Source organism: Leucoraja erinacea, chromosome 16 (genome assembly GCF_028641065.1).
Source record: "Leucoraja erinacea ecotype New England chromosome 16, Leri_hhj_1, whole genome shotgun sequence".
In the NCBI taxonomy this organism is placed as follows: domain Eukaryota; kingdom Metazoa; phylum Chordata; class Chondrichthyes; order Rajiformes; family Rajidae; genus Leucoraja; species Leucoraja erinaceus.
This window is the reverse complement of record NC_073392.1, coordinates 8,724,574-8,748,138: the sequence shown is the minus strand read 5'-3', so window position 1 is coordinate 8,748,138 and position 23,565 is coordinate 8,724,574. Positions and strand designations below refer to the sequence as shown.

General features: G+C 42.7%; 1 protein-coding gene across 5 annotated transcripts in view; it reads right to left on the bottom strand.

The window, feature by feature from the left end:
- Positions 1–23,565, bottom strand: part of LOC129704505 (chemokine-like protein TAFA-1) — a 366,980-nt gene that overhangs the window by 14,463 nt on the left and 328,952 nt on the right. For 4 of the 5 annotated variants that reach the window (XM_055647638.1, XM_055647639.1, XM_055647636.1 and 1 more), the window contains 2 exons: positions 15,718–15,842; positions 12,675–14,842 (listed from right to left, as the gene is read on the bottom strand). In XM_055647638.1, the coding sequence (XP_055503613.1) occupies positions 14,822–14,842; positions 15,718–15,842 (146 nt within the window). In that variant the 3' untranslated portion in view covers positions 12,675–14,821. Of the gene's footprint in view, positions 1–12,674; positions 14,843–15,717; positions 15,843–23,565 lie in introns of those variants that run through there. The other variant, XM_055647637.1, reaches the window with a different exon arrangement.

The following is a 23,565-nucleotide window of genomic DNA, read 5'->3' as shown; positions in this document are numbered from 1 at the left end:
ATATTAATCTGCAAGACTTTGGGACAAAGAGCAACCAGTATAGTATTTATGGTGAGGGCTCTGCCAGGGATAGATACATGAAGCAGTGGCTTGGTGCCGACAGACATGAGGTGCCAGGGAAACCATATGGGCAAAAGGACACAATATTCTAAAACATCATCAGAGTACCTGAGGCTTTACAAATCCGATCCCCCAAGTGTAGTGATCTAAGAAGGGGTGGAAGAAAGGCTATTTAGTGCCTGAAGCAAAAGACTGCATGATGGATTTTGTAACGGTGAGAATGCAGGAGCTTTTTCTACGCAAGGAAACACTGTATGGTCGTTTGATTATACTTTAGATTAAAATGTATGCAGCATTTTTCTCAACCATGAATTTTCATCCGAACATTAATAACAATTCTGCTTGAAAAAACCCACAAAATAAATAATTAAAATTTTACAATGAATAGAATGAAAAATTGTAATTTTCCAATGAAGAATGTTCACATATATCTTACTGACTCTAAAGATGCTGAATTACTAGTTTGGTTTAGTTTAGTTTGAGGATTCAGTGTGGAAACGGGCCCTTCGACACACCATGCCCGCTTCGACCAGCAATCGCCCGTACACTAGTTCTATCCCACACACCAGGGACAATTTACAGAAGCCAATTAACCTACAAACATGCACATCTTTGGAAGGTGGGAGGAAACTGGAGCACCCAGAGAAAACCCACTCAGTCACAGGGAGGACGTACAAACTACGTACCGACAGCAGCCATAATCAGGATCGAACATGGGTCTCTGGCGCTGTGAGGTAGCAACTCTACCGCTGTGCTTCTGTGCTGCCCATAAGTCTCATAGATAGATATCTGTCCCTTTCTTTTCCAAAGCTCAGGATCATAAGACACACAATAAAATGGAACACAGATACAGGTACATTCATTAGTGTGGAACCCATGGGTTTATGATAGGAATGTGGCTGTGAATCTCTGATTAGAGTACTTCTTTTTAGTTTCATGCAGAAACAGCATGGAAGTGACAAATCATGTCTGCAACGACTCTGATTTGTATATTAATGAGGTTTCAGCAGTAATCAGCTCTTACAAATTGTCAATCAAAGTCTTGAAAACTGGGAAAATGTCTCATCAGAATTAGTTCTGGTCAAGAGATCTTTTTTTGATGACTGAGCAAAGCCCTCAAGGGGACTGCACTAGAGAGAATGTAGTTATACCGATAGGTCAGAGTTCACCACAGCCCTTCGCAGTTTGGAGAAATTACAGTTTATTATAGCAACGGTCCAAACTGAGCAGTCAACAGGGAAACACAGCAGGCAGTAAGAAAGGAGACGGCTGAACCTTTACACAACTGACAATTAGAGTACAATTTCCAGCCCTCATCTATTTTATCTGCATAGTGAAGACTGGTTAGACACAAGGAACCGCAAATGCTGGTTTAAAAAAAAAAACACAACAAAGTGCTGGAGTAATTCAGCGGGTCAGGCAGCATCTCTGGAGGACACAGGTAAGTGACATTTTGTGTTGAGACCCTTCGTCAGATTGCTTTACCCTTTTAGAGGTACAGCGCAGAAACTGGCCCTTCGGCCCACCAAGTCCATGCCGACCAGCGATGCCCACACACTTAACACCGACCTATACACACTAGGGACAATTACCAATTTTACAAAGCCAATTAGCCTACAAACCTGCACATCTGCAGAGTGCGGGAAGAAACTGGAGCACCCGGAGAAAACCCACGCAGGTCACGGGGAGAACGTACAAACTCCGTAAAGACAGCACCGGTAGTCAGGATAGAACCCGGGTCTCTGGCGCTGTAATGCAGCACCTCTTCCGCTGTGCCTGCGTACTGCCCTGACACCAGCACTGCATGTTTAATCATAAGGCCTCCAAATTCACTTGTGTAATGCCTGCCATTAGGTTGCTATGGATACAGGGTTGCTATGAATATAGAAAATGATATGCATGTTCACAATTGTAATGCGAGTTGTTCAGGTCCCCGTACAGGGAGATGTGTTGGCATGCCCACTGTTTTCATAAGCCAGCAGAATGCCAAATAGACAGGTCGTGAAGCCAATCAGTGCACAATGCTCTGCATAACTAGACCTCAAATAGGCAATGACCACTATGTGGATTAAGCAGAGAGAGAGACAGAGAGAGAGGATGGGTATTTAGATAAGGGACAGCAAGCCAAACCAAAGACTGGCTTCTGAGGGATAAGGCAAACCTCTAACCAACTGGTACAAGCCATGGACCGAACGATAATGAGTGAGTGGTGGAAGCTTCACTGCTGACCGCGGTCTCAAAGATCGGAGGAACAGATGCCCGCACAACTCAGGAGGAAACCTGCAATCTGTAATAACCCAGCACCTTTCAAGATACTTTGTCGATCTTTGTTGCACTTCATCGATTGTGCTCACGAGTTTTTTGCAGCAGGAAGAAGAAGGGTGTAGGAAGGAACTGCGGATGCTGGTTTACATCGAAGCTGGACACAAAAAGCTGGAGTAACTCAGTGGGACAGGCAGCATCTCTTGGAGAGAAGGAATGGGTGGCGTTTCAGGTTGAGAGCCTTCTTCAAACTGAGTGTCGGGGAGAGGGACACTAGAGATATTTGGGAGGGTGAGAGATGTGAAAATGACAGATCAAAGCAGACAATGACCAAGAAAATGTAGAATGGACCATTGTGAGGTGAGGGGAAGGTGACAACGAGGCATACAATCAATAATATTAATAAGGAGGACAGTGAACTGGTCAGAGAACAAGGGTGGGGGAGGGATGGAGAGAGAGGGAAGGCAAGGGTTACTTAAAGTGAGAGAAATCAATATTCATACCGCTGGGTTGTAAGCTGCCCAAGAAGATGGACGTGAGGATACAAGAGGCTCCAATCTGGCTGGACAGACAGAGAACAAATCATTACATCATTAGGCCGTGGTAAGCTCAATTCTCTATTCCAGATCATTTTGCACCTTCCGTGTTCTCTTGTGCTAAAATCGCACAGTGGCACAGCGGTGGTGTTGCTGCCTCACAGCGCCAGAGACCTGGGCTCGATCCTGGCTACTGGTGCTGTCTGAACGGAGTTTGCACGTTCTCCCTGTGACGGCGTGGGTTGATAATTGGCTTCTGTAAATCGGTTAAACATCTGGCTCATGTGCTTGTTAACATGTAGATCATCGCGGTGGTGGCGATCCCTCGATGTCGAGGATGATGGTCCACGTTCTGTCGTTTTTATGGGCTCTCAGGTGGCTTCTGAGTCCAATCCTGGCTTTGCAGCTCACAGAACGAAGACGCCCGTGCGTGTGTTTGTTTAACGTGTACTTGTTATTGCGCTCCAAGAAGCACACGGCCCTTCACAAATCAATCAACTCATTCCAATGGCAAGATGATTGGAGCTGATAGATCTGTTGCAGCCTTCATCCGCCTTCACAGCCGTTGCGTTCAAGATAACTTCATCTGCCTGGTCCACCATTGAGGTCTTGTAGGTTGGATTGTGTAAATAGCTTATTGCTGAATATGAAGTTAGTTATTGCCCTGTAGCATAGGTGAGTATAAGTAGTTTAGATACAACTTTGACATTGGCATGGTTTTCTTGGTGGAGCACTTATCCTGGTGTTATAACACATGTACTTTGTGTTTTAACAGTAATTAATATTTAGGGATAATAACTAACAATTAACAGAGACACCAATCCTTGACAGGCACCTATGCATCTTTGATGCATAAGGAGCACTAATAGTAATTCAAACACTAAGAAATCCCAAATCACAGTCCTCATAAGATGAAGAATTTATCCTTTTTCTTCTAGAATTATGATTGCAGAGAAATATGTTTTCATTCATATCGAGAGAAAGATTTTTGGAGGGCGAATTTCAATTTATAATTTTCACAAAGAGGAAATGGCACAAATTTAGATGCAGGATAAAACTTCAATGCTTCAGTGAAACAATACACTCTATTCTTTCCACCACAAAGTATTGAATTAATACACAAGTATTTAAATAATAGATTGGTTTAGCTTCAAACACATCCAGACTGTCAAATGGCCCCGTTCCATTCCAGCAAATCTGTAGGATAATCCCTTTGTAAACCCTTCAGTCTCAATTATCCACCTAGGTAAAAGACTGATTATAAGGCTTGTTGCTTCTTCAAGGGCAGACGACATTTCATAGATACAGAGCAATTATTGAATGATTCACAAACACCAATGTATGACCCGAAATGTCACCTATTCCTTTTCTCCAGAGATGCTGCCTGGTCCACTGAGTTACTCCAGCATTTTGTATCTTTCTTTGGTGCAAGCCAGCATCTGCATTTCCTTCCTCCACCTTTTTCAAAAATTGCCTACTCCAAATATTGCTAAAATGGCCTCTCTCGGGGAGTGTACAGACATCTGCAGTGAGTGCACTTTCACCATTGGAGTTTAAAGGTCATGGAGGGCGACACAGAGGCCACACTGCACTGTTTGGCACAATAGAGATGCTGCCTTACAGCGTCAGAGACCCGGGTTCAATCCTGACCACTGTCTTGGAGTTTACACGTTCTCCCTGTAACCGCATGGATTTTCTCTGGATGCCCCGGATTCCTCCCACATTCCAAAGGCGTGCAAGTTTGTGGGTTAATTGGCTTCTGTAAAATTGTCTCTAGTGTGTAGGATAGAACTATTGTATGGGTGACTGTTGGTCGGTGTGGGATTTGTGTCAAAACTCTGCATCAGCGAAAGGAAATGTTAAGTGCCCGTTGTGAGGCAGTGTGAGAGTGGGGGGGGGGGGGGGGGGGGGGGGGGGGGGGGGGTGCAAGGTGGTGTGACAACAAATGCAAAGATAGAGAACGTGAAGACGGAAAATGATTGCCATTTGATTCATGGCATCCAGTAATGTACCAAAGCCAATTTTTTTTATCATTGTCTCAACTGTTGGTGTTGCCTGCAGGTGACGTTAAGAAGATGGTGATCCAGAGTACATAATGTATAATTATATTCAGAAACAATTGCAGTACAGGATGTCTGAGCAGATGTGAATGAGGCCAACCAGGGAACTAACCTACTGTAACCTACTGGTGGTCGGGGTGGTTACATCAAAGATGTCAAGTTCAGCTTGCAATGATAAGTTCACTAAATGAGAACACGAAGCGATCAAGGAAATTATAATTTGGTTTAAATTATAACCTTAGGGTAATGTAAATACTAAACCACTCAGGTGTAATATTTTAATTGCAACAACATCTCCACATTCACTCCATGCAGTGAATTTTAAATACCCTTCCCTGGTAGGGAGGCACGGTGGCACAGTGGTAAAGTCGTTGCCTCACAGCCCCGGGTTCGATTCTAACTACGGGTGCTGTCTGTTCGGAGTTTGCACGTTCTCCCTGTGACCGCGTGGGCTTTCTCTGGGTGCTCCGGTTTCCACCCGCATTCCAAAGTTTTGTAGGTTAATTGGCTTCTGTAAATTATTCCCTAGTATGTAGGATAGTGCTGGTGTGCGGGGTGATTGTTGGTCGGCGCGGACTCGGTGGGCCGAAGGGCCTGTTTGCACGCGGTATCTCAAAACTAAGGTGTGATATATACACTTAGTTTTTACCTAATATAGCTGCATGATACATTCTTGGAACTAGTTTATTTCATGTGATATGGCTCTTGTTACATTATCGTACCTGCAAACTTAATTTAGTCTTCAACAAAGAATGCCCTATTTCTGCACCATCTCCGACCATTTGCTTCTGCCTGTATTAGCACAAAGGAAATCCACGGACACAAGGAGACTACTTGGAAGAGTCAAGTGGCACGAGCTTATATGAAAGAGCTGAGAAGCAATTTAAAAATATCAAATTGTATTCTCTTAGCACAATGCAGCAGATGCAATTATTAAAGTCAATTTTTGCAGCAAGTGCAATATTCTATCTTAATGAATAGCTTAATTTTGGTTATACTAGCCAATTTGCAGCGTGATTTCAGATAGTGAGTCTGATTTAGTGTCCTCTATTAGTTGCAATTTCAACCGACCAAACCGATTGATGTAACACATCCCCTTGTCTCCTCCCCTTCCTCAGCTCCCCTGCTGTCTCCTCCCACCCTCCAGCCTTCCGGCTACTCCTCCTTTTCCCTTTCTTGTCCCCACCCACCCCCACCCCTGGTCAGTCTGAAGAAGGGTTTCGGCCCGAAACGTTGCCTATTTCCTTCGCTCCATAGATGCTGCTGCACCCGCTGAGTTTCTCCAGCTTTTCTGTGTAACCTTCGATTGATGTAACATATTTTATTTGCTTAGTGCGATCCACTTCTTGAATACTGCTACTTATATCAGGTTAACATAGCATTAGATCTCCATAGAGGTTTATATTGAAAATATAATGCATGTGTTGATACTTGAAATTAGAAACATAGAAAATAGGTGCAGGAGTAGGCCATTTGGCCCTTCGAGCCTGCACCGCCATTCAATATGATCATGGCTGATCATCCAACTCAGTATCCCATCCCTGCCTTCTCTCCATACCCCCTGATCCTTTTAGCCACAAGGGCCACATCTAACTCCCTCTTAAATATAGCCAATGAACTGGCCTCAACTACCTTCTGCGGCAGAGAATTCCACAGATTCACCACTCTCTGTGTAAAAAATGATTTTCTCATCTCGGTCCTAAAAGACTTCCCTCTTATCCTTAAACTGTGACCCCTAGTTCTGGACTTCCCCAACATCGGGAATAATCTTCCTGCATCTAGCCTGTCCAACCCCTTAAGAATTTTGTAAGTTTCTATAAAATCCCCCCTATAATATGCTAAAATGCTATAATATTGATTGTAATATGTTGTACGTACAAATATTAAAATTGCATTAACCGAATCTTAAAATAAATATTCTTTCCCCTTCAATTGTTTAATTTGTTTAGCTTATGACATAAAAAGTGCATTGGAAAAGGTAGTGTCAGTGAAACATATCTCACGATAACCTGGCGATTTTAACATGTTGAAAATCCAGCAGCAACCAGAAAGACGCTACGACTCTTTGGGCAACTGAGGAGACTACTCACGACCATACAGGTGACACCCCGGCGCCTAAAAAAAATCGCCTGAGTGGGACAGCCCCTTTAATTGTCTTTTTCAATGTGTAACGTTGCCACAAGCTGTCATTGAAGCTCGGGAAAATTGCTTGACATCCAAGATAGTGGTACTTAAAAAAATAGCTGGAAAAAACCCACCAACATTGCATCAAAGGCTGCAATGTTCCTTATTAATGTTTCTGCACTGCTGCTTGTTGGTGCTAATTCTTCAATCACTCATTAGTAATTTGTATTTCTAATATAACAGGCACCTGATAACTAGCAGTGGTTCACAAAGAAAATATTCTGCAGAGCATTTTTGGCATCTGGTGTTGAATAATTAAATGCAGCACCCATAAGTAATGCACGGTACATAATGCATTCCAATCACCTACAACATTGTCCAGACACTGTTTCTCTAGATTGTGTTTCCCTTGTTAGATGTTAGATGCCGGATTATAAAACATCTCTGCTATACTCAGTCCTCAAATTGCTGAAAAGCGCGTTGTAAATACAGGAGATTTGAAAGTAAGAATTTTCCATCAATGACTTAAGTACAAATGTAAATACTTATAAAATAGATAATACATCCTCAGTAATAAATTTGGAAACGTTTATATTAATTTAATGTATTTTATTTCTGAATAAAGAAAACACATATACTTGGAATTATTTTCATTTCGTAGGGCGGCACGGTGGCGCAGTGGTAGAGTTGCTGCCTTGCAGCGCCAGAGATCCAGGTACGATCTGGACTACGGGTGCTGTCTGTACGGAGTTTGCACGTTCTCCCTATGACTGCATGGGATTTCTCCGGGTGCTTCGGTTTCCTACCACATTCCAAAGACGTACAGGTTTGTAGGTTAATAGGCTCCTACAAATTGTCCCTAGTGTGTAGGATAGAACCATTGATTGTTGGTCGGTGCAGACTTGGTAGGGCCAAAGGGCCTCTTTCTGCGCTGTATCTCTAAACTAACTAAAACTAAGTATAAAATCTCTTGTGCTTGTTGAATTCTATGCAGACTACATGTTATGGCCCTGCCCTCACTAAACCTCTTCAAAAAACTCAGTCATGAGACATCATCTCCCATGTTCAAAACCATGCTGACTATCCCTAATCAACCCCTGTCTATCCAACTGCATGTATACCTATCCCTCAGAATCTACTCCAATAACATTCATACCACAGAATTACTTTAGACTTTAGAGATACAGTGTGGAAACAGACTCTTCAGCCCACCAAGCGATCACTCTGTACACTAACTGTGGCGTGGCAGTAGATTTGCTGCCTTATAGTGTCCAGGATCCGGGTTCTATCCTAACTACTGGAGCTGTCTCTATGGAGTTTGTACGTTCTCCCCCTGTCTGCGTGGGTTTTCTCCGCGTGCTCCGGTTTCCTCCCACACACCAAAGACATACAGGTTTGTTGGCTAATTGGCTTCAGTAAAGATTGTAAATTGCCTCTAATGTGTTGGATATTGCTGGTGTATGGGAATCGCTGGTCTGCACGGACTCGGTGGGCCGAAGGGCCTGTTTCTGCGCTATATCTCTAAACTAAAATCTAAACTAAACTAAAACTTGTCCAATCTTCTGGTATCTCGCCAGGTTCTAACTATGATTCATATATCTCAGCCAGGGCTCCTTAAATTTCTTCATCAGCTTCCCACATACCCTTGGATATATCTGATCGGGCCTTGGAGACTTATCTACCTTCATGCATCTTGAATCATTTATTGAATAATTATGTGTGATGTTTGAAGATTCTCAACTATGAGCAGATTCTGTTTATTTCATTCCTGCAGTGCATCCATACATTCACTTACAAGTTGTTTCAGTGAAAAAGAATCAAAGACACATGGATGGGAATCTATGACCTTCTATCAAACACTAGTCACATCTTACATGGATAACATAGTAGAAAGAGAAAAGCAAATGCTGAAAGCGATTGAAAGACACAGGGACTGCATGCAGTAGAACTGAGGCCTGCTAGTAACTGTGAGGATATAGGTTATCGTTCGTGTGGAGATAAAAAGAAATCCCCACAATCTTAAATTATGCTGTTCAAGTGGACTTGGTGTGAGCATTGAACATAAAAAAGTATTGGCAGGAGGCGCAGGTGGCGCAGCGGTAGAGTTGCTGACTTACAGCGCCAGAGACCCGGGTTCGATCCTGACTACGGGTGCTGTCCGTACGGAGTTTGTACGTTCTCCCAGTGACCTGCGTGAGTTTTCTCCAGGAGCGCCGGTTTCCGCCCATGCTCCAAGCACGTACAGGTTTGTAGGTTAATTGGCTTTGGTAAAATTGTAAATTGTCCCTAGAGTGTGTAGGATACTGCTAGTGTACGGGGATGGTTGGTCGGCCCGCCCTCGGTTGATTCCGTGCTGTATCTCTAAACAAAACTAAAGGAACAGGCCCTTCTGCCCACTATGCCTGTGTTGAACATAATGTCAAGCTAAACTAATCTGCCTGCACATGATACAAAACCCCTCCATTCCCAGCATATACAAGTGTCGATCTGAAAGCCTCTAAAATGTTGCTATCCTGACTGCCTCCACCACAATCCTTAGCAGAACATCCCAAGCACTCACTACCCTCTGTGTAAAATACTTGCCCCACACATCTCCTTTAAACTTTGACCCATGCCTTTGTTATAGCCATTAGTGTTTGAATTCCACCCTGCGACTGTCTACCTTATCTATGCCTCTCATAATTTTATATACTGGATCTCTATCAGGTCGCCCCCCAACCTCTAGAGTAAACAATCCGTTTGTCCATCCTCTCCCTATAGTTAATATCTCTCATCCATCCTTCTGGTAAACGTCTTCTGCAACTTCCATGCACCTTCTATGATTTTTCAATACTTCATGTATTATCTTAGTGCAGCACTTGTAAAGCCTTGAAATTAAACAGTTGATTTGTAAACTGAGTTCTTCCATTTCTGATTAGTTTTGTGGACTTTGTGTGGGAAATTGCCATGATTTTGCCATTTTCCAGCATCTTTACCCAGAATTTCTATCATGTAAAGGCCATCTTATGGATTTTTACTTTTGCAAGTCTTAGACATATACAACATTGTAATTTCAGTTTAGTTTATTGTCACGCATACCGAGGTACAGTGAAAAGCTTTTGTTGCATACTATCCAGTCAGCAGAAAGACAATACATGATTACAAACAAGCCATTTACAGTGTATAGATACATGATAAGGGAATAACGTTTAGTGCAAGGCAAAGCCAGCAAAGTCCGATCAAGTATAGCCCGAGAGGGGAGAAGAGAGAGTAGCTAGGGTGCGACTTGCCTTTGATTATGCTGCTGGCCTTGCCGAGGCAGCGCGAGGTATATATGGAGTCAATAGAAGGGAGAAGGTTTGTGTGATGGTCTGGGCTGCGTCCACAATTTACTGCAATTGCTTGTGGTCTTGGATGGAGCTGTTACCAAACCAGGACATACTTAATAAAATTAAATAAAAGCATCTTCACTAAAATACAAATACTACATAAAGTAAACTTCTATGTAATAATTCCCATGCTTGAGTTATGTTTTTTTTTAATCAACTAATGACCAAATCTTATCAGTTTTTATTTTTGGTTTTTAGATTTTAGTTTGTGGAGATGCAGCATGGAAACAGGCACTTCGGCACCGACCAGCAATCACCCATACACCAGTTCTATCCTACACACAAGCCAGTTAACCTACAAACCTGCACATCTTTGGAGTGCGAGAGGAAACTGGAGCACCGGGAGGAAACCAACGTTAGACTTCTTGGCAGAAAAACCAGATCAATTTTTCAAGACATGGACACCTTTCACCGAATTCTTACAAGGATAGTAAGGTGCAACACATCTTTGGATTTAAATCCAACTATGGGTTGGGTAAGGTGGGCGGGTGGAGTCTAGGGGTCCTATCTTTTCACTTTTCACTTTTTCCCATTCTTGTTCTTTCTCTCTTCTTTTCCCTTATTTTCAGGTTAAAAGGTTAAAATTGAAGCTGTACAATAACTGTATAATTTTACATGCCGAATGTTTTATTCTTGTACAATTGCTTCTAACAAAAATAATTAAAGATAATTTTTAAAAAAGAACAAAAGAAAACCAACGTGGTCACAGGGAGAACGTCCAAACTCCATACAGACAGCACCCGTAGTTAAGATTGAAAAGGGATCTCTAGCGCTGTAAGGCAACAACTTTCCAGTAACGTGATAGTCTAGAACTAGACACCACAGCCTCCAGAATGGACATAAGGATGAATTTCTTTAGCTAGACAGTGGTGGATCTGTGGAATTCATTGCCACAGATGGCCGTGAAGGCCAAGATATTGGGTGTTTTTGAAGCAGAGATTCTTGATTAGGAAGGGAATCAAAGGTTGTGGGTTTGAAGGCAGGGGAATGGGGTTAGGAGGGAGAGATAGATCAGCCATGATTGAATGGCAGAGTAGACTCGATGGGCCGAATGGCCTAATTCTGCTCCGCGTGTAATGGTCTTACGGCATACATACTGTTGACTCTGTGAGCTTCACGTGAACAAGAAATTTCATTACATTCTGGTGTGCATGATAATAAACTAATCATAAACCAAATCTGAATCTAAATGAGATGATTATCCTGATATTGCAGCGCTGGGTGTAGCAAAATTCAGTTTCAATGACAAATTCTCTGAGACAGAAATCACAGATCAGGACAGGTTTACATTAATATTTAAAATACGGAGCCATGAATTCTGATGTATCGTTACATTCACTAAGCATTCAAAACTACTGAGTACACAATAAATTCTCATTATGTGTAGGAAGGAACTGCAGATGCTAGTTTAAACCAAAGGAAGACACAAAAAGCTGGATTAACTCAGCTGGGACAAGGCAGCATCTTTGGAGAGAAAGGAATGGGTGTCGTTTTGGGTTGAGACCGTTCTTAATGGACTGTAAGTGGTGGGGGGAGGGGGGAGGGGGGGTACATTATTGCCCACTGTAACTGAGTAAGGGATTACAGAGTATCATTGTATAAGTAGTAAAAACAAAGAACTGCTGATGCTGCTTACAAAGTGCTGGCGTAACTCAGCAGGTCAGGCAGCATCCCTGGAGAATGTGGATAGGTGAGGATTACGGTCGAGACCCTTCTTCAGACTCTCGGTCCGGAACTGGGCCAGGAATCACGGTGAGTTGACGGGGGAAGTGAGCATTGGCGGTGGCATTGGTCAGGGGCCGGAGTGCAGGTAAGGGTCGGCGGGGGTGGCAGCATCTTGGAAGTAGCTGATGAGGCCGTGTTGGCCGGTGGTGATGGTGGCAGGTGGTGGAGGCGGCCAGGAGTGTGGCGGTGCGGGCTGTCATCGGTAGTCCAGCCTGGATCCTAGAACCAAATATCATCATCAAGAGGTCCATAAAAACGGGGGTTTACTGTATGGACTTAGTGTAATAGTTTCATGAGGTGTGGTTTGCATGGACTTATTTTCCTTTCAGGAAATGTCCTGGTATCGTGGACAATAATTAAAAACAATATACGCAAGAGGATCAGTATGGGTTTTTTCGGTTAGAAATGCAACAGGGAAGGAATGCCCCTGGTCTTTGTTTTGGACAAATGCAGCATTTGGAACACTGCTCCTTTCACAATAATGCGTTCCACTGTTTATGTGTTGCACCATAAATATTGCAGGCTGTATCAAAGATGTGTTGTACAGGCATGTGGGTGAAAAATTTGAACAGACATAAAACAGAGCAGTGAAAAAAATGTGGAGAGAAAATAGACAAGTGGCCTTCTGCTCAAATCATCTGATCTGCTGCGTCAATTCATTTCTGTAAACTGCCGGTGTGGCAAAAAAAATCGTAGCTGCACTGTGAGGCGGATTGCTTGCACTAAACGTTATTCCCTTATAATACACTGTATCTCGGTACACATGGCAATGATAAACCAATACCAATACTGGCACAAAATGCTGGAGTAACTCAGCGAGACAGGCAGCATCTCTGGAGGGAGTAGGAACGGGTGACGTTTCAGGTCGAGACCCTTCTTCAGACCAGATTCGGTTTAAACCAGCATCTGCAGTTCCTTCCTACACACCAATACTGATGCCAATGGAAGAGGAATGATTGAATGTAACCTGGTAACGTAGACTTGAACTTTAGACAAACGAGTGTCCTGAAGGAAATGCACAAAGAGAGACTGTACAACAAATAATTATACTTCGTTATCAAAAAAGGAACAGGAATGGTTCGTGTAAAGAAGTAAGGAAGCGGATCAGAAGCTGGCCAAAATTATTATATTCAATTGGAAATAAAATAAACGATGAAAAAATCTTTGGAGACAAAATTCAGGCAGATTAATAACTTGAAACTCCTATCAGGAAACTATAATAACTGGTTACCACAATGTATATTATTAATCTTTGGATTAACACCAAAATGCTGAAAATAAATCAAATATATTGAAAATCTATTTTTTCTATGAATAAATTTTCTGATCACACCTCTATTAGAAAGTCGCGATGCTTTAAATGAGAAATGGCTGCAGATATCATTCCACTCTGCTTAATTAAGAGGGGAATTCCGTATAACATATGCATCGCTCATAAGGTATGTATGGCTGCGATGAGAACAGAAGGGAATATGAACTAAAATGCCTTTTTACTGCTAGAAGATATGGAATCCTATGTTTATGGGCTTTTTATTCACAAGCAGAATAATAATATGTGGAATCTGGAAGGGATATGGGGGCAAAGCAGGAACAGGGTACTGATTTAGGATGATCAGCAATGATCATATTGAATGGTGGTGCTGGCTCGAAGGGCCAAATGGCCTACTCCTGCGCCTATTTTTTATGTTTCTAAGTTTCTAAACCACATCCAACCAGATTTTCCGTCAGTTTTCTGTGCGTAGTATCCTACAACTCACAGAAACACCAATGAACGAAACAAGGAAAGTAAAATTACCCCCAAGTGTGTGCGATAGACACAAAATGCTGGAGTAACTCCGCGGGTTAGGCAACATTTCTGGAGAAAAAGAATAGATGGCGTTTCGGGTCGGAACCCTTCTTCAGACTGATTCAGTGCTAGGAGTCAAAGAGGGTTGGGAAGGGGTTAGCAGACCACGGAGTCAACGAGAGAGGGGTACTTCTGGAAGACAGGGCGGCACGGAGGCTCAGCAATAGAGTTGCTGCCTGACAGCGCTTGCAGCGCCGGAGACCCCAGTTCGATCTGTCAGTTGTGTGTACGCTCTGTCTGTAAGTTGAAAGTACGTTCTCCCCGTGACCTGCGTGGGTTTTCTCCGAGATCTTCGGTATCCTCCCACACTCCAAAGACGTGCAGGTATGTATGTAAATTGGCTTGGTAAATGTAAAAATTGTCCCTAGTGTGTGTAGGATAGTGTTAATGAGCGGGGATCACTGGTCGGCATGGGCCGAAGGGCCAGTTTTTCGCGCTGTATCTCTAAACTAAACAGCGAGGTGTGGGGCGGGATAGAGTTGGTTAGTGGTGGTTTCGTATTGTAGCTGGTGGAAAACAAGAAGGATGATGAGCTGAATGCAGATGCTGGAAGTGTAAAAGCTGAGGACGAGGGAACCCAAACCAATACATTGTCTGTCCATTCTCCCCACAGATGCTGCTTGACCCGCCGTGTTTCTCCACCACTTGCTCAAGTTTCCAGCGTCTGCACCTCCTTGCGACTCCGTGGAACTCAATTCTCGTTCTTTTTGAGAAGGGAAGGCGAGAGCAGAAGTCCAGGAAAGGGAGAACACGCGGGTAAGGGCTCCAGTATCCACAGCAGAAGGACAGCCATGTTTCCTGAAAGAGGTGGACTTTTCCGACGTCCTGGAGTGGAAGACCTCAACCTGACAGCAGATGTAGCTGAAATGGAGAAAGTGGATGGCATTCTTACATGGGACGGCACGGGAAGAAGTCCAATCAAGGTCCAGCCAGCATTATCAAGGACCAGTCACACCCCAGTCACTCCCTCTTCTCCCCTCTCCCATCACGCAAGAGATGCAGAAGTATGAAAACGCACACCTCCAGATTCAGGGACAGTTTCATCCCAGCTGTTATCAGGCAACTGAACCATCCTACCGCAACCAGAACTACTGTCTAACTCCTTGATGACCCTCAGACTATCCTTGATCGGACAATGCTGACTTTACCTTGCACTAAACATTATTCCCTTATCATGTATCTATACACTGTAAATGGCTCGATTGTAATCATGTATTTTCTTTCTGCTGACTGGATAGCACGCAACAGAAGCTTTTCATTGTATCTCAATACATGTGACAATCTACCACATTCAAGACCCTCAGACTATCTTTAATCGGACTTTACTGGACTTTATTCCTTTTACCACGAATCTGTAGACTGTGGACGCAACTGGTTTGCCAGCAACTAAAAGCTTTTCACTGTACCTCGGCACACTTGACAATAAACTAAACTAATCTAAAAGTGTAAGAAGTCACCAGTGACAAACAATCAGTTGAACATTATCCACTATACACATTCATCCACACATTAGGTTTCTTCGAAACTGAAAATAATCTCGGCCAAAACGCTTGCACTCATTTAATGTTAGTAAGCAAATGATCCTACCTGAGAAGTTTGAAAGAAGAAATTATATAGTTGTGCCAACAATGGCATTATTCCAATTTCTATTCAAATGAATTAAGATGTTCACTTTTTGACGTTAAGTGCCTGCAAGTTTGATACGTGATCTAAATGAAGAGTCGGGGAATTCTTACCTTTGTGGTTTTGACTCTGTTGCCAGAAGCACACATCCATCCTGAATTATCCGGTAACGTTTTGCATTCCTCTCCTTCTACACAAGGTTCCATCTCGCACCACCATTTCCCAATAACAATGGAAGCTTTGGAAAATCACAGAGCGGTTTGAAAAGTGAGTGACGGAATCATTTTACAAGGGAGAATGTTACTCTACAATAATCTACACTCTTGTATTAAACAGTCAGCTTCACATAGTTTTTTGAGAAGCCACAAAAATTAATCTAATGGTAGTACTAAGGCTCATGTTGTCGACCTCCCCGTGGTGAGCCCTGCCAACCGACCTCGGTCAGGTGAACGACAACAAACAGAGACAGCAGCTCAGTCGCCGCAGTTTGGCGCAAACCCGGAGCATGCGCCCTTTTTAGGGCAGGCACCTACGGATGTCGAACCGGATGGCATCACCCTGCTGCAGCTGAATTCTGCTGCCTCAAACGCAAGAAGAAGAAGCCAGAAAAGCATTTAAATTAAAAAAAAACAATAGCGAACGTAATTAGTGTTCCCAGTTTTGCACAGTTCTGTCTCTGTTATGCTGCAAAAAAAGAGAAATATTTAATGCAAAGATAGACACAAAAAGCCGGAGTAACACAGCAGGTTAGATTGGAGAAAAGGAATAGGAGATGTTTCGGGCCGAGACCCTTCTTCAGACATCAATGTTTAACATTTAACGCACAGTGGCGTCACCTTACAGTAGCAGAGATGCGGGTTCAATCCTGGCAACGGGCGCTGTTTGTACGGATTTTGTACATTCTCCCCGTGACCTGCGTGGGTTTTCTCCAGGTGCTCCAGTTTCCTCCCATATTCCAACTCATACAGGTTTGTAAATTAGTTGGCTTCTGAAAAGTGTAAATTGTCCTAATTGTGTGTAGGATAGTGTTAGCGTGCAGGGATCGCCAGTCGTCGCAGACTCGGTGGGCCAAAGGGCCTGTTTTCGAGCTGTATCTCTAAACTAAACGAAACCAAAGCATCTATCTAATTTCTAAGTGCTTCCATCATCTTATCAAATGTGAGTATGCGGGTCCTTAAACATCTACCAAACAGTTCCATCAGACAGGATCATTTGCATTCTTTAAATCACAGAGTTAAAGTTTGCCGAGCTCATTTTCTCTACTTGTGTCAACAGCGTATACTTACCTGAAGTTTATTCGGCATTAGGTAGAATTTGTACTGAGGATGCTGTTTTATAGTGAGCCACCTTAATATAGTGTGTCAAATCCATGCTAAACAATAGACTAGTGAAAGGGGGTTTTGTATATAATGTATGTCATGTGTTACTCCCCGGGGACATGAAAAAAATATATAGGGCACTTCACCATAACCACTGATTTTAAGTAAAGTAGACTGTCCATGGTGAGGATATCAAATTCCCTATTCCCCATCATTGACTTGAATGTTATCTAAACTGAATTGATCAAAAAGAAGAGAAATATTAAACAATATATTTACCCTCATCTTAATTATCACTCCTCTTATACCTATGTTTACATCACAAACTATTGACAGTTCCAAACTGACAAAATGGAGAAACTATTACCTCCGATGTTTAGGGCTGGACATTGACCAACATTGGCATTCCAGAGGCACCTGTATCTGTACTATCTCTTCAGTAGGTATCAGCACCTGTTCATCAGCTTAGACTTTAGCGATACAGCGCAGAAACAGGCCCTTCGGCCCACCGGGTCCGCGCCAACCAGCGATCATCCTTTACAATTTTTACTGAAGCCAATTAACCTGCAAACCTGTAGTGGGAGGGAATGCTGGAGCACCTGGAGAAAACCCACATGGTCACGGGGAGAATGTACAAAATCAGTACAGACAGCACCCATAGTCAGGATCGAACCTGGGTCCCTGGCACTGTAACACTACCGCTGCACTACCGTACCACCCTCATCTTTCAATAAAACTGTAACTATCATAACAGCATATTAATGAGAATATATTATTTTAATCCCATTTAACACACTGGGGTAAATTTGTTCTGATTTCAAAGGCAATGTGAACATATAAATATTTGGATTTAAACAAACCATTCCTGAGCAAAACACAAAGTGCTGGAGGAACCCAGTGGGTCAGGCAGCATCTGTGGAGGGAATGGACTGAAGACATTTCAGGTCCGAAATCAATAGACAATAGACAATAGGTGCAGGAGTAGGCCATTCGGCCCTTCAATGCCGTTCAATGGGATCATGGCTGATCATCCCCAATCAGAACCCCGTTCCTGCCTTCCCCCCATATTCCCTGACTCCGTTATTTTTAAGAGCCCTATCTAGTTCTCTCTTGAAAGCATCCTGAGAACTTGCCTCCACCACCCTCTGAGAAATTTAGAAATCTTCCAAAACAAAAATCATCTGTAAATTTCTACGTCAGCATCTCGTGCAAAATGATTTTTAGTGAAAATCCTATTTTAGAAAATGCTGGAGGCCAAGGCCTTAATCCAGGCTCAACCAGACTAGAGAGTTCTGATGCACACAATAGGCTATGGAGAGACGTTACTCTGCACAACCTCACTGCAGAAGTCAAGAATCAAGAGTGGTTAATTGTCATACGTATCAAAAAAGGAACAATAAAAATCTTATTTGCAGCAGCTTCACAGGTCTGTAGACACAGGACTCATAGATAACATATAATACTAAAACAGTTTAATACATTTTTTTTAAAACAGTATTAGTGCAAAGCAAAACAAAAGCCTGATATCCCTAGTGCAACCAAGAAAGTTCATTGTTCTTAGATTAATTAAAGCGTTTTTGTGGTTGCTGGGAAGAAGCTGTTCCTAAACCTGGAGATGATGGTTTTCAGATTCCTGTACCATCCCTTCCTGACGGAGCAGTGAAATGAGAGTGTGGCCAAGTTGGTGTGTGGGTCCTTGATGATGCTGGCTGCCTGTTTGAGGTAGCACCTCCTAAACATCCCGTCGATGTGGGGAGGTCAGTACCTGTGATGTGTCAACCACTTTTAGTATTCCCCATCGTTCGTGGTGTTTGAGTTGCTGAACTCAACAATATGACGCTAACAATATGCTCTCTACCGTAAAAATTCAAGCATTCATTGGCATACCGAATCTCCTCAATCTTCTGAGGAAATAGAGGCTTTGATTGCATCAATGTTCTGGGTCCAGGACAGGTCTTCAGAGATATGCATGCCCATAAATGTGAAGTTGTTGACTCTTTCCACCATTGACCCGTTGATGAATAAACATTCATGGAACTTTGGCCTTTCTCTTCTACAGTCAACAATCAGTTCCTTAGTCTTACTGGCATTGAGAGCAAGCTTGTTGTGCTGACACAATTCAATCAGACAATCGATCTCCCCATACGATACGATACGATAAAACATTAGTCATCCCCGGAGGGATGCTCTGACCAATCCCCTGGACTCTGACTCGTCATTGCCCATAATGAGGATACCTGCTAATCATGAACCCAAACTTCATGAGTTGGGGCTGTTTGCTACAGTCAACGTGCAAAAATGAAAAGTCACACAAGGGCGATCAATAAGTCAAGAATTGGAAGGACAGTACAACAAAACCTACAATACACCAGCGTTACTACGGTTGCTGGACACAAAATGCTGGAGTAACTCAGGGGGACAGGCAGCATCTCTGGATCAAAGGAAAGGATGACATTTCGGTCTTCAGACTGAATCAGGGGAGAGGGAGATAACGAGATAAGGAAATGCAAGGTGTGAAAATGAGACAAAGGGGATGAAGATCAAGGTACATGTAGAATAGATCATTGTTTGTTCGGAGAAGGTAACAACAAAGCAAACAGAGATAAAATGTAAACAAGGACAGTCAGACTTGGGAAGGGGGGGTGGGATGGGGAGAGAGAAGGCAAAGGTTACTTGAAGTTGGAGAAGTCACCTACTGTTGCTGTTTGTTTCGAGTTTGTATGTTCTCACTGTGACTGCATGGGTTTTCCCCGGGTGCTCCGTTTCCCCCCACACTCCAAAGAAGTACAGGTTTGTTGGTTAATTGGCTTCGGTAGAGAATTGTAAATTGTCCCTAGTGTGAAGGATAATGCTAGTGTACGGGGTGATCGCTGGCTGGTGCAGACTCAGTGGGCCAAAGGGCCTGTTTCTGCACTGTGTCTCTAAACTAAAAGATCTGCAATTCCTTCCTACACATTTTGTCTGCACACTGCAAAATCTCCTCAAGGTATGTCTACTTTGAAGAAGTTCTCTTGTTCTATTCCATTTCTCCAGAGATACTGCTTGACCCGCTGAGTTACTCCAGCATTTTGTTTGTATCTAGCAGCAAAACCCAACACAGTTATCAATTAGTACTCTCACTGTTGAATAAATAATTGTAGGGGACATATAATCTATCGTTAAGCATTACAATTCTCAACCGAATATACCCCCTTTGACTAAAGTGTAGCTCAGATATAAAATATATTCTCTCCACCATCCCCTTAATAACACAATACCTGCAACCATTATGCATTTGTCTTTCATTTGTTCCCATTTGTGATTTCCTGTGGGAAATAGAAACATATCTGTTCTGTTCGAATCAGCAACATTTTGTGAAGGATGGTGCAGAGCTAAAGGATGTCTCTGTGCCACCAGCCATTTCCAAATGACAATGAGACTAGAAAATAATGCCTTTTAAGACTGTGTGTGCACATGAAAGAGATGAACTTGAAAGGGGAACTGTGTTTTTTTTAAATCCAGCTGCACCTGCATTAAAATCACATTTGCCTTCTTTCGACACATCTCTTTAGGACATGGACTCCAGCAAGGTTGTGGTGTAGAGGCAGTACTCTGTGGGACTACTACAATGCTGAGGGTAGTTTTGTCCTGGCCGTTACATATAAGGACGGGATCTCATTAAAACCCACTGATAATCTGAACACCTATCAGATAATAGACAATAGACAATAGGCAATAGGTGCAGGAGTAGGCCATTTGGCCCTTCAAGCCAGCACCGCCATCCAATGTGATCATGGCTGATCATCCCCAATCAGTACCTCGTTCCTGCCTTCTCTGCATATCCCCTGACTCCGCTATTTTTAAGCCCTTTCTAGCTCTCTCTTGAAAGCATCCAGAGAACCTGCCTCCACCGCCCTCAGAGGCAGAGAATTCCGCAGACCCACCACTCTCTATGAGTGAGTGATGAGTGAATAATAAAAGGCCCAAACTGAGTGGACGAGGAAAGACTGTCTCTAGTGATGGGAGAGTGTAGGACCAGAGGGCACAGCCTCAGAATAAAAGGATGTACCTTTGGAATGGAGATAAGGAGAAATTTCTTCAGCCAGAGGGTGGTGAATCTGTGGAGTTCATTGCCACAGATGGCTGTGGAGGCCAAGACATTGAGTATTTTTAAAGTGGAGATTGATAGGTTATTGATTAGTAAGGGTGTCAAAGATTCAGTTCAGTTCAGTTTAATTTATTGTCACTTATTACAGATACATGATAAGGGAATAAGAATAGGGATTTAATAGTGTGGAGCGATTGTAATATGAGTTTGTAGATCTGCTTCTGTGGCTAGTACTCAAATGGTTGCCTGTGTTGGGCGCCATCTTGGAGGCAATCTAGAGAACATAAGATAATGATCAGAAGATGTAGGGACAGATTTCGGCCCATCAAGTCTACTCTGCCATTCAATCATGCCTGATCTCACTTAAACCACATTCTCCTGCCTTCTCCCCATAACCCCTGACACCCGTACTAATCAAGAGAAGGCAGGAGAATGAGATTCAGAGGGTAAAATAGATGATTGAATGGTGGAATAGACTCGATAGGCTGAATGGTCTAATTCTGCTCCAAAGTCTTATGGTCTCATGAGACATACAATGAACCACATCTATGTGCAACTGGTCCATCCTATTAATACAGAAGAATTAAATAGGACAACATTCAAATGGTTGTTTAAATATTATCACAGCTGAGATCTATTCTGACATTAATTCTATCTGAGTGTTTAACCCAGCATGACAAATTATAATAAGAGAAAACAAAACACATCAACAATAAGATTTAAAAAATCCACCATGAGGGTTGGAATGAGCTATTTTTCATCATAAGAGAGAGATGCAAACAAAATGACATCCCAAAGCAAAGTCCTAATGAAAATGTATTTTACTTAACTTTGATATCCAGTAGACAATCTTTAAAATGTCTCTTCAAATAAGCTCTTATAATGTGTACGTATGATATAATTTATAACGATTTGATGAGTTTTTCCACTCCAATTAATATCCAGTATTAATGTCCTTTCTCAAAGTATTTAAACACTGATTTTGGCATCTGTCCTATGGTGTGTGTTTAAGTCATTGGAATTGAGAAATTGTAATTTATTTTTGATTTGTTCTATAACAGTAGCTCTCCGGGCCCAACAATTGCAACTTTGTAATAGTTCTTTTTCTTGTCTTGCTCCACTTCCTATGACAACAAATTGCTCGGCTGAAACGTAGAAAGAAATAAACAGTTCGGTTTGGGAACAGCTCCATCCAAGAGCGCAAGAAATTGCAGCAAATTGTGGACCAGACCAGCGCACAAACCATCCTCCCTTTTATTGACTCCATTTATGACCTCATGCTGCCTCGGCAAGGCCAGCAGCATAAACAAGGATGAGCCATATCCTGGCCACTCCCTCTTCTCCCCTCTTCCATCAGGAAAAAGGTAAAGAAGTGTGAAAACGCACACCTCCAGATTCAGGGACAGTTTCTTCCCAGCTGTTATCAGGCAAGTGAATCATCCTACCACATCCAGAGAGCAGCGCTGAACTACAATCTACCTCTTTGGTTACCTTTGGACTATCCTTGACCGGACTTTGCTGGCTTTGCCTTACACTAAACGTTATTCCATTTAGCATAGAAACATAGAAAATAGGTGCAGAGGGAGGCTATTCGGCCCTTCGAGCCAGCACCGCCATTCATTGCAATCATGGATGATCGTCCCCAATCAATAACCCGTGCCTGCCTTCTCCCCATATCCCTTGATTCCACTAGCACCTAAAGCTCTGTCTAATTCTCTCTTAAATCCATCCAGTGATTTGGCCTCCACTGCCCTCTGTGGCAGGGAATTCCACAAATTGGCAGGGAATTCCACAAATGTATCTATAAACTTTCAATGGCTCGATTGTAACTATGTATTGCCTTTCTGCTGACTAGATAGCACGCAACGGAAGCTTTTCACTGTACCTCGGGTCACATGACACTAATATACTAAACTAAACTGAACTAAACTAAGCTAAACTAAAGAACCAAAATTGCAGGCAGCGTCAGAGAGATAGCTGAATATGTGCTTCTTAAAGATATCAGATAAGATATTCTTATCAGCCTTTCTTCTATAAAGATGTAATTAAATTCGTAATATTCCAAATTAAGGGGACAAAAGTTCTCAGACATTCATTTATTTTAAGCTGGGGGATTTGAGAAGGAGCTGCAGTCAGAACTGAGTGACTTGACTTTCAAGAGAAAATAAATGAGTCTGTGCACGCTGTATGGCATAGATGACCCTTAGATTAGCTACTGGTTTAAAGCCCAATCATGCTGAATAGACTGTGCCACCTTACTTCCACCTTTCATTAGGCCGACATTGGCTGCTGGCCAATGGGATTTTGAACATGGGGATTTCGGAGGTCATCGCCTGTAAGATTAGTTGGCGTCAATCCCCAGAGTAATGTGCAGCTAGCGGCTCAGAACACAAAAGTAACACGTTCTCGATATAACAGCCGCTCCTGATCGAGCAGAGGCAGAGCGCTCAGAAGCAACGATTCTGATTACAATGGCCCGTCTCCAATATCGTCGTTACTTTTTTGCCTATCTTTCATTCATTTGTTCTATATCTCTTTATATCACTGTCTATATC